Source organism: Panthera leo, chromosome F2 (assembly GCF_018350215.1).
Source record: "Panthera leo isolate Ple1 chromosome F2, P.leo_Ple1_pat1.1, whole genome shotgun sequence".
Lineage (NCBI taxonomy): Eukaryota > Metazoa > Chordata > Mammalia > Carnivora > Felidae > Panthera > Panthera leo.
In genome coordinates, this window is record NC_056695.1 from 57,142,988 (window position 1) to 57,155,297 (window position 12,310).

Below are 12,310 nucleotides of genomic sequence, written 5' to 3' on the forward strand. Positions count from 1 at the left end.
AGTCCTCATTAATTTAAAAATAATAATAATAATAAAAAAAACAGTTGCTGTCTGGAAGACTGATACTGATGGCTGTGGTCTAGAAGTTGAAGACAAGAAAAGGGATAGAAAGACAGACTTAGGATGATTAATAAACAGGAAACGAGTTCATTTAGAAGCTGGCAAATATTGAGAAAATTTACAAACTGTTGGAAGAAACAAAGCAAAAATCCTCTGCAGATCTGAAAATGAGACTTGCAAACTGTTTGGCTATGTTAAGAAGAGATAAACAGTTAGAAAACCACGTATGTTACTTGGCATTACTGTTTTGTTTTGTACTTGATAGACAATTTGATTTCCTAAGATTTCATTGACTTAAGGTACTTGAGATAATTTCAAGAAGCCAACTAACGGCTAATAGATTTATAATATTTTAGTTCTTTCTTTTTTCCTATAAATTAAATCTAAACAATTACTACATTTGAGAATATAGGAAAATAGCCATGCCACCATCTTCATCATAGTATTTGGTTAAATTTTCATTCGAACCAAATTAACTTAAGTTATTCCTAGGTATTAGAAAGCAAATGACATAACTCAGTAATAAATACATTTCATTCTTTGGAACCAAATTCTATGAAAAGTATTCTCAGAATGACAAAAACTATTAAAGAGTTTGCAACCAGTGTTCTCTTTTTTCAAATTTGTTTTTAACATTTTTTTATTATTGAGAGACAGAGAGAGACAGAGCATGAGCATGAGAGGGGCAGAGAAAGGAGGAGAGAAACAGAATCCGAAGCAGGCTCCAGCTTCGGATTGAAGCTGTCAGCACAGAGCCTGACGCGGGGCTCGAACCCACAAACTGTGAGATCATGACCTGAGCCGTAGTTGGACGCCCAACTGACTGAGCCACCCATGCACACTGCAACCAATGTTCTTACAATAGCTTGGTTGGAAATCAGAAGGGAATTCGCTTTTTCAAGAATGTAATTCTTGTTTGCTACCTCAGAGATGATATCTTGTTTCTCAAAACAATCTTATGGGGAAAATGAAGCACCAAGATATTCTAGGGTCAGTAAACAAGGAAGGGATAGATGTACATATTTCTGATTTCAAGGTGACTATTTTATGCCTCTCACTTAATGAATAAACTTCTCATTTATTTTTTAACTCGATGAAGTCACTTGCTCACTGCTTCACTACTGACCCACTCCTTACCATCTGACAGCTACTTAAGATGTGGATTTTTTTAGTTTAGTTTTTTTTTTTTTTAATGTTTACTTATTTTTGAAGGAGACAGAGACAGAGCATGAGCAGGGGAGGGGCAGAAGAGAGGGAGACACAGAATCCGAAACAGGCTCCAGGCTCTGAGCTGTCAGCACAGAGCGCCACACAGGGCTCAAACCCATGAGCCGTGAGATCATGACCTGAGTGGAAGTCAGACGCTTAACCGATTGAGCCACCCAGGCACCCCAAGATGTGGATTATTTTAAAGAAACCAGTCTTATGACCAAGCAGAATGACTACGGATAACCCTAGAGCAAAATCTTATACCATTAAAGGAGCTTCAGAAAGGAAGAAATGGAGGAAGATATTTAAATAATTTTCCTTTCAAATAGCTCCAACTCAAGAATCTAATGGGCTTGTGTGTGTGTATATGTGTGTGTGCAGGAAGGAAGGGTAGATAGAGGACTCAAGCTGCCAAATGAATATTTCAGTTTTATATAACTTTATATAACTTTACACAACTATAAAGTAAAATTCTTTTAAAAAAGTAAAATTCAAAAGCAATATACTGATACAGCTACACCCTGTCTATTCTAAAATAGTGAAAATAACATCAATAAATTCTTAAAGCATTTCTAACTCTTAATTCATTCAATGTTTGAGCTAATTAACAAGGAATTACATACGTGCATATATATACATATATTTGTATATGTGTGTGTATGTGTATTATATTACACACAGACATTGATATCAAGGAGGTGAAGGAGCTAGGAGGTTTAAAATTTACTTCAAAGTGTGATTTAGGGACCAAGAAAAGAGGCACAGTTGATAAGACTTACTCAGGGGTACTCAAGGGAAGATTTTTGGGCTCTAGGAATCATTTCTCACCAAGGCCTGTTCTGTTTCCCCTACAGCATTGTCCATTGTTGCTGTGCACAAATCCTAGCAATGACAATCACTTTTCAGGCTAATGCCTGCTTACAGCCTAACTTAAAGGATTTGTGTCTCAGTAAGCAGATAATTGAATAAGAAAGAGGCAGAGTAAAAAGTGTTAAGTAACTATATTTACCAAAATTAAATTGGGTTTTTGTCTATTTAACTGGTATTACAGCTTATAAGCTGAAAAGAGTTTTTTACCAGGAAGTTAAGTCTGGGATAGTCTAATTTAGAATATAGGCTGTGGGTGGCTCAGTCGATTAAGCATCCGACTTTGGCTCAGGTCATGATCTCACAGTCCGTGAGTTCGAGCCCCACTTGAAGCTCCATGCTGGCAGCTCAGAGCCTGGAGCCTGCTTCAGATTCTGTGTCTCCCTTTCTCTCTGCCTCTGCCCCACTCACACCGTCTCTCTCTCTCAAAAGTAAATAAACATTTAAAAAAATAGAATATAGGCTGTAATATACATGAGTTCACTTTAGAGAATTCTGAAGATATCTACACAAGATAGGCAAGCAGCAAAGAGGCCCATGTAACTGCCTATTGGGAGGGATACAACATACATGTTAAAAACTTTGGACAGAGAAAATGTGTCTTCAAACAAAAGTACAAAATCAAAAGTCACAAGTGTGGTGCTCTGAATTATAAGCATCGCGTTGCAATCTGCTTCTCGAGTTGGCAACTCAGCCTACTTAGGGCTGAAAGATATCAGATGTTATTTATTTATTTAATGATGGTTAATGACTCACACTAGTAAACCAGGGGATGCTTTTCAATGGAATAATGCACTTTGTGTTAATAAAACCTAAACTAATTTTCTAGTGATAGTATTATGCTTATATAGTGTTTAAGACTTGAATATAAAATAATGAATATAAGCTATTTTTAAAGTCATCTATAATTTGAGTCAGCTGGGAGGTAGAGAAAGTGAATTCTTAGGAAATCAATATAATTTTTTAAATTATTCAATGATATGATCAATATTATTATGTCATATTGTATATTCCAAACAGAATAAAAATCTGTGTAATAAAGTAAGTTTGGTTAATTTGGGTCCCACATTCATGGAACACTGTTATTTGAGAAAGACTTGATTCTGAATAAATAGTATGATTTTCACTAAAATTGCTATGGCAATGCAAGCTGTATCTCTGAATAAAGGATATGGTTTCAACATCACCACAAAAAGCTCTGCCAAAGTATTCTAAATATAAACTTTTTATTTTGAGAGAGAGAGAGAGAGAGAGAGAGAGAGAGAGCTAGTGAACAGGAGAGGGGCCAAGAAAAGGAGAAGGAGAGAGAATCCCATGCAGGTTCCAGGCCCAGTACAGAGCCTGACTCAGGACTTCATCGCAGGACCGTGAGATCATGACCTGAGCTGAAATTAAGAGTCAGATGCTTAACTGACCAAGCCACCCAGGCGCTCCTCTAAATATAAACTTTTTTTTTAGTGTGTAAGTCATTGTTATGAGCTGATTTGTGTCCCCCTAAAATTCATATGTGAAGTCCTAATCCCTAGTACCTCAGAATGTGCCTATCTTTGGAAAAAGTTCCTCTAAAGAGATAATTAAGGTAAAATGAGATCATATGGGTGGTCCAATATGAACACTATCGTTGTAAGAAGAGAAAATTAGGAAACAGACACACTGAGGAAAGACCATGTGAAGACACAGGGAGAAGATGGCCATTTACAAACCAAGGACAAAGGACTTCAGAAGAAACAATCCTGCTGACACCTTGATCTCAGACTTCCAGCCTCCACAGCTGTGAGGAGATTCATTTCTGTTGTTTAAACTACTTAGTCTGTGGTATCTTGTTATGACAGCCCTAGCAAATTAATACAGTTGTAAGAAAGTTTGTGGGCTATAGTCAGGTAGGATGGTCTCATGTGAAATGTTTAATACTAATATCTGTCAAACATAATTTGTTTTCTTCTCAACTTTTAACACTAGTGTGGATAGATTAATTCACTGGAGACCCTCTTGAATTAGGGAAGGATCATGTTATGTTTGTAAAATTCAATCATCAGCATAATTCTGCTATATTTATATATTTGTATGATTTCCGTGTGACTACAAAGCTTACAAAGGTAACCTTTTCAAAATTATTATTATTATTATTTTTTATTGAGACAGAGAGAGAGAGAAAGTGTAAGGGCTAGTCAGGGAGGGGCAGAGGGAGAGAGAATCTTAGCAGGGCTCTACCCCAAGACCCTGTGATCATGACCTGAGGCAAAATCAAGAGTCATTTAACCATGTGAGTCACCAAGGTGCCCTGGTCCCTTATTCTGTTAAATAAAGGGGTTGGAAGATGAGGGGAGTCAATAATAAAATTAGGAAATTTTATTATAAATGCGTCCATTTCCATTTGTGAATACTGATCCAAGCAAAGACCTGAAGTTTCATTCTTTAACTTTGTAATAGTTAATATGGTCTTTCATGGTATAGATTATTTGATCAGTAAGATTAGTTTTCTTAGGAAAAAATATCCTCAACTGGCCAACCATTAATACACATGAATTTGACACAGTCATGTTTTTGAAGGAATTGTAGGTGTAGGGATGTGGGTAGTGTGCTTAAGTGCCTGAGGCTGTAATACAGTATAAATTCAAATGTGTTTACAACAATTTTGCCTTTTGAAATACAGCAGAAAACACAGGCCTTTTAAAATGCAGGACAAATATGGGGCACCTGGGTGGCTCAGTTGGTTAAGTGTCCAACTTTGACTCAGGTCATGATGTCGTAGTCTGTGGGTTTGAGCCCCATGTCAGGCCCTGTGCTGACAGCTCAGGGCCCAGAGCCTGTTTCAGATTCTGTGTCTCCTTCTCTCTCAGCCCTCCACTCTGTCTCTCTCAGTCTCTCTCTCAAAAGTAAAGATTAAACAATTTTTTTAATTAAAAAAATATATAGGACAGCTAAACACATTAAGTTAAGGGCCCCATGTTCATATTTAGTGTGCCATATTTGGCCACCTTTCATATCACAATAGTACTGATAGAACATTGAACAAATAGAAAATCAACTTGACAACAGGCTGAAGGGTTAAAAGGGACAAATATCTGAAGCATTCAAGGCACAGAAACTATTACAATAAAACTATACATTGATTTAGTAAATAAAATGGATAATGCTGACTATTGTTTTAGATAACATGTACTTTTTTAAAGGTAGAAAAATATTGGTAGAGACCTTTCAAATGTAATTTTGATAGAGTGTCCGGGTTCAGCTTCAATCACCCACTCACAGTTCAAAGAGTCTTTATAGTATCCTGGCCATCCTGGTGAGAGAATCAATCCACTGGGTGCAGAAAAATGGCCACCACATGGAGCTGAAAAATGAAATCGGAGAATAAGTAAGAATAGAACTTTTATAACAAGTTGTAGAAAGTATTATTAGTAGCAACTATAATTTTTAAAATAAATTTCTGCATGTACTTTGTAAATGCTATTTAATAACTTTTTGAAGGTAAAACTACATCTGGTCCTTCTATTGCTGAATGATTATTTTTCTTAGAAAAATTAGTTTACTTTTTGAAATATGGCATAGTTATGCACTCAGCATGTCAGATAAACTCAATATCCTCAAGTGTCCTAACAATATCCTTTAAATACATGCTTGTGTCTCCATCATTTTCATGTTCAAAGCTTGAAAACAATGTAAATTGTTAGTTTTAGTTTGTCTCCCTTTCATTTTCTGACTTACATTATCAAATACTGCTAATTCATGCTACACACTGCCTAAAACTCTAATCTTGCTTATTCCAGAGTCCCTACTACAATTTGGGCCTTCATTGATTCTGCCTCTTCCCTGATTTCCCATCCACTGATTTCTCTCTTGCTTCAGTCCAGCTGTCAGAATAATATCCTTCAAATTACAGTTTCATTATACCATCCCCTTCCCTAGACGTCTATTTTCATCCGTTTTCCTTTAACACCAGATTCAAACTCTAAGTTTACAATTTCAAGTATATAATTTTCTGCTTTTCTGTAAATTTATACACAATTGAAATCACAATGATAACATTGTAATTCCAGTAGGTACTGATTGGGTCTTTTGGGGTAAATACCTCATTTTGGAGACGAATAAACCCGGTCCATAGAAAAGCAACTCCTCAAAGTTCACTAGGCTTATTAAATCTTATTAATAAGTACTTATTAAAAGTGCTTTCAAGTTATTTATTTATTTATTTTTTTTACAAAACAGGACCTCAAAACTGGTCCTCTCCCAATATCTCCCAGTACTGGTAAATGAAATCACCAGCCACAGAGTAGCATAAACCAGGAAGCTAGAAGTAAGCATTTTCAATTTTTCCTTAATCCTTACCATTTATTCTCATATCCAACCTATCCTCAATCTCTTGTTTTTTTCATCTGTATAGCTGCCATTTGAGTGTCAATTATCATAACAGGGTGCCTGGGTGGCTTAGTCGGTTGGGTGACTAACTGTTGATTTCGGCTGAGGTTATGGTCTCAGGGTTTGTGGCTTTGAGCCCCACATTGAACTCTGTGCTGACAACAAGGATTCTCTCTCCCTCTCTCTCTGACCCTCCCCTGCTTGTGGTTTCTCTGTCTCAAAATAAATAAATAAACATTAAAAAAATTATCATATCATAATCTCATCTCTGCAGTACACTCTCATAAATAACCCTTCTAACTGGCCTTTTCATCTACATTAACTATCCTCTATGCTATAATCTCTATGCTATAACCAGAGTGGTGTTTTTAAACCTCAAATCTGACCACACCCTTCAATGGCTTCCATCCCTGTTGACACATAAGGTCCTGCCCATCTAGCTTTTCTTTATGCTCTCTAGCCTACATTCAACTTCTCTACTTTACTTTGCAGCCCAGCTACCTTAACCTACTCCATACCTTCAGGACATACACACAGAAAACAAAAAATGGAGGAAAGAGTATTTGAATTACTAAAAAATATTCAGAAAGAAAACAGATCAAATATATACTATTAGCTTTTCAACATATTATAGAGCATTCCCAAATACTTACTAGGTTATATTTTTATTTTCTCTTAAATAGTTCCATTTAAACTTTATCCCATTTGTTTGTATTTTTGTTGTTTACTTATTTCTTTTTGTTTTACCTTACAAAATTTCTAAAATCTATTGCTCCAGACACTATTTTTACTAGTTTTCATTTTTGAAATAATTTGATACAACCCAAAGAAAATAGGAAATATTTATAAATTGGCCTAGGAATGCAGCATTACTATAAATATCCATTTAAGAAAAGTATTTTTATGTGAAATTGCCAAAATTTGTTATTTGTATGCAAAAGAAAATCTTTCAGATAAAATTAGATTTTCTTCTGGGGTGCCTGGGTGTCTCAGTTGGTTAAGTGTCCAACTTGGCTCAGGTCATGATCTCGTGGTCTGTGGTTCGAGTCCTGCATCGAGCTCTGTGCTGACAGCTCACAGCCTGGAGCCTGCTTCGGTTCTGTGTGTGTGTCTCTCTCTCTCCCTCTCTCTCTCTCTCTCTCTCTCTCTCTTTCTCTGCCTTTTTCCCACTTGTGCTCTGTCTCTCTCTCTCAAAAATAAACATTAAAAAAGATAGATTTTCTTCCTTAGTAGAATTTAATTTTGTTTCCTAAAAAGCTTTCAAAGGAGACCATTTCCATGAGGATTATTTACTCCTCTTTGTTACAATGACTCATAATTAGGTTTCCTGTAGGGTTATTATGTATTTCAAAAATAAAATTATGTGCATAATAGCCACTTAAATTACCATATTTTAAAAGATAGAGTAGAGTATCTTAGGGAGAGAAGGTCCTAGAATTATGGAGAATTTCTGACAGAAATCCTAAATATGTCATGGACTCATATTGTTTTAGGCAAGGATTTGTGCACTTCAGTATAATCATCGTTAAAAGAGGCAATCAGTCATAAAATTAACAATTGAGTAATGGGCCATAAAGGATTAAAAAGTAAAATACTCAGAAGCATTTTAGCTGGTCCCTCTCTCCAAAGTATGAGGGAGGCAGTTAGGAGAGGGCTTTAAAGCAAAGGAGTAACATAAAAATGTGGTTACTGTCAGCTCCCTGAAAGGAATTTTCTGAATGATGACCCTGTTAAAAGGTATGTCTTCTAGTTAACTTATGACATGTTCCGAAGCAGCCTGTCTCTCTTACACATAGGGTTGAAACTCCCCAAAATTATTATTCCAAAAGTATGGGAAGAGACTCCCCGAGAAGGCGTGAAACGCGAGAGAGAGACAGGTGCTCAGTGCAGATCAGTCAGGACCAGCCTCATGATCATAGTGACTAGCAGGCAGGTGGCAGGGGGATGTGCACAAGGAGAAGCCACAGTGTAGCCAGAGCAGCAGAGTATGGAGACGACAAAATGCAGGGAAAAATAAGGGAGATCAAGTATAGAGAAAAGAGATGTAGAAATCTACCTGAAACAGACAGAAGTATAGAATATAGGGAAAAAAGAGAGAGCATATGCATGCATGTGCGGGAGTGGCAGCTTTGGAGCAAAGAGCTACTAATAATATTAGTAACAAAGATTTGAACTTGTAAAGAGAAACTTAACTGTAAAGGGGATAACCATACAGACCCAAAGGTAATAAGACAACGGCCTACACCTCATAATTTTGCAATATCCATGCATAGCTTATATTAAATGAATAACTTTCTTCATGTAGATTCACTTATACTTTAACTTAAATGACATTTTTAGACTTGCCCTGAACAAAAATATCCATGAAATCAGTTTTTAAGTGAAGCTTATAATTTTTCCCCAAATATTTCCCAAAATATTATTCTGAAAATAAATATGTAGCTATTGAGATGTACTAAATGCTTACACATTTAACAACTAAGATCAGATTATGTACCTCTGGGTATAAAGACAACATAATCTGAGACAGATTTCTGTAAAAAACAGTAACTAATCCTTGTCTGAATAAGGGAAACTGGAATATACACAAAGCAGGGAGATCAAGACCACACAAAGTATTTTGAAAGTCCCCTTCATTTATTCACTCATTTGTCATTTATCCATTCATATTTTAATCATGCCAACAATTGTGTGCCAGGTATGTGTTTGTGTGGTATTCGTATTACTTGTACTAATTAAAATTTATTGAATAAACATCTGACTAACATAACATAAACATACCGAATAACATTTATTGGGTGTGCCAGGAACTGCATGAAAAGTTTTTGAATTATTTTATATGAGGCTCAGAAAAATCTAGCCATATGTACTATTATTATAGGGGAAAAAAAGAAAGCTAGATGTGTATTTAAATAATTTGCGTATGTGGGGTCAAGGCAGACCACCCCGAGATGAGCCTCTTTGGCATACTGCTTATTTTGAATAAGTGTTACTTAATAGACTGTCTGTTCAAGGACACTCAGACTCCTCTCTGTCCCCCTGAAAGCAAGAAATAAGTCTCCCACATGAAGAGTACCTTCCCTGTACCAGGAGGTAGAGAGACATCCTTATCACCAGAGATGGTAAATTTACAGCCAAGGAGGCTGTATAAATAACGCTTGTTAATTTACTACCCCGGTCTAAATTCTGTTTAGAATTTCTTACCAACTGAAGCTCCCAAAGTTTTCTTTGTCCTGCCAAATCCTCATAGATTCATTCTCTTTGTAGAAAAAGTATATAAACTACCTGCCTTGATCATTTCTTTAGGTTTCAATTTCATTACTTGGCCTCCTTGCACATGTAATAAAACTTTTTTTTTTCCTCCTGTTAATCCAGTTGGGAAATTAATGGGTAGAGAAGAATTTTCTTTCCCTTTACATCTCAGCCAGCAAGGATTTGAACAGAGGCAATTTGCCTTCCTCACACTTCTCACATGCAAAACACAGAAACATAAAGTAAGCATGTCATAAACTCTATAAAAGAAGATATGTTCATGGGGCAGGGGTCTGGAAAAGGGGATGAATTAAGTCCTCAAAGAAGAGAATCTGATTAATTTGAGCCTTTAAGGATGAGTCAGGTTCATCAGGAGGAAAGAGAGAGATAGGCATAACAATGTTTCCAAAAGAGTAGAAAGTTAGGTTAGCACAATATTTAGCAATGCCAGTATCTTTCTTAGAGAACCAAGAAGTGATGGGACATTAAAGGGAAAAAAAAAAAAAAAGGTAGAAAAAGACCTGGGAAGCTATATTATGGAAAGTCAACCACAGGAAATTGAAAAATTATAGACAAAGGATACACACACACACACACACACACACACACACACACACACACACATATATATATATATATACACACACACACAAAGAAAAAGATTTTCATTTAAGTGGCAATTGCATGTAAAGTGGACTAAGGGCAATACATATGGAGTTGATGAGATCATATACTATTATGCAGAGAAGGTATCATCAGACGCTGAGATATGATGGTAATAGGAAAGTACTGACTGCAAGAGATATTTAGGAGGTAGACTCAAAAGCATTTATTAATTACATGCAATGAGTGAGCAAGATGAAATCTAACTGGTCATTGGGCCCCTGGCTTGTAATGGATGGATGATGATTCTACTCCCATAATGGGGAGCACAAAACAGGATGGAATCTTACATAGAAAGATAATAAGATTTGATGCTGAGGCTAAAAGGTTTGTGAAATATCACAAGAAAAAATAGAAAATAGAATCTGGAGATCTTGTCTATATTGGGCATCATTTTCAACACAGACTAATGCTAAAGCTTTAATGCAGGTAGAAGATAAAGGTGAACAGGTAGAGGGAAAAAAATTAAAAGGCGGTTTAAGATGCAAACCTTTTGAAAAAATAGTTTAATTTAATCAAATTAAGTAGGTATTGACTGATACTCATTATTATATCACTGCATTTTGGCAAAGGCTGGGATGGACTATTGCTGCTTGGGTCATTCTCTCCTTTAACTGTTTAGATTAAGATATCTGTAGCTGGTAAAATAAATAAACACCTAGATTTTAATACCTTAACAAAATAGTTTATTTCTCACCTGACCAAAATGGCCTTCAAATTCACAAAACTTTAGACAGACTTAAGATTCCAGACGACTCACCTAACTTCCTTCAGTACTTTTCCACTAGCCCACCTCAGCCCTTAAACCATCCCTCAGTGCAACTGAGTTCAATTTCTATTACAATAGTCTTGAATAAAGTCATACATCCTCCTTGCCTCTAACTCTGGTGAAATATTTCTTTGACACAGTCATGTGGCAATATAATGAGATCACTCTACTAGCAAGATAGCCTTCCCCCGCACCCCCCCCCTGCCCCGCCCCGCCCAAACTCTCATGACACAGGACGAGAAAGTGTTGGCCACTTTCAATGTGTGACTTCCTAGACTGCCTTGCAGGTTATTTCCATTTCAGTTGGCCGGAAAGGAAACAGAGTGTGGAAGACCAGTCTGTGTGTGCTTTTTATGAACCATGGCCTACACGTTATTTATATTACTTCTGCTTACTCACACGGTCATATCTAACTGCAAAGGAAGCTGTGAGAAGTCCTTCAGCTGGGTAACTGTTTCCCCATCTACAATTCTATATAACGAACAGGGTAACACAGCTTAAAGATGAACAGCTACATATTTCCGCCATACCAACTAAGAGAGACATGTGTTCCAGTTTGGAGTATGTTTTTATATACGTTACTTAATTTGATTCTTTAATAATCTTGTAGCATAAAAATGCTGGTTTCTTTCCTTTGCCAGTTTTGCAGATGAGGAAAAAAGCATGAAACACAACTTCACAAGAAACACAGACCTGGGTAGTGGCAGAGGTGAGATTCGAATTTGAATCTTAAAATTCCAAATAAGGCACTATTTCCAAGATAGATGTATTGGATTCCTTTTTATAAGAGACATTTAATTAAACATATCTTATTCTCTTTAAGGTAGATTTGATGAAGACAAAGATGGATGGTTAGGGGGAAAGAATATTCAACCCAAAGATTTTTTAATACAAATGTGAAATTCTAGCAACACCATTTAAAAAAAAAAAAATGTTTATTGGGCGCCTGGGTGGCTCAGTCGGTTGGGCGTCCGACTTCGGCTCAGGTCACGATCTCGCGGTCCGTGAGTTTGAGCCCCGCGTCGGGCTCTGGGCTGATGGCTCAGAGCCTGGAGCCTGCTTCCAATTCTGTGTCTCCCTCTCTCTCTGCCCCTCCCCTGTTCATGCTCTGTCTCTCTCTGTCTCAAAAAT

General features: G+C 36.6%; 1 protein-coding gene across 3 annotated transcripts in view; it reads right to left on the reverse strand.

Annotated features, from left to right (window-relative positions):
• The window catches only part of CSMD3 (CUB and Sushi multiple domains 3), a 1,240,952-nt gene that overhangs the window by 410,689 nt on the left and 817,953 nt on the right, over positions 1-12,310 (reverse strand). For all 3 annotated transcript variants that reach the window (XM_042923788.1, XM_042923787.1, XM_042923786.1), the window contains one exon: positions 5,332-5,470. In XM_042923788.1, the coding sequence (XP_042779722.1) occupies positions 5,332-5,470 (139 nt within the window). The remainder of the gene's footprint in view (positions 1-5,331; positions 5,471-12,310) is intronic.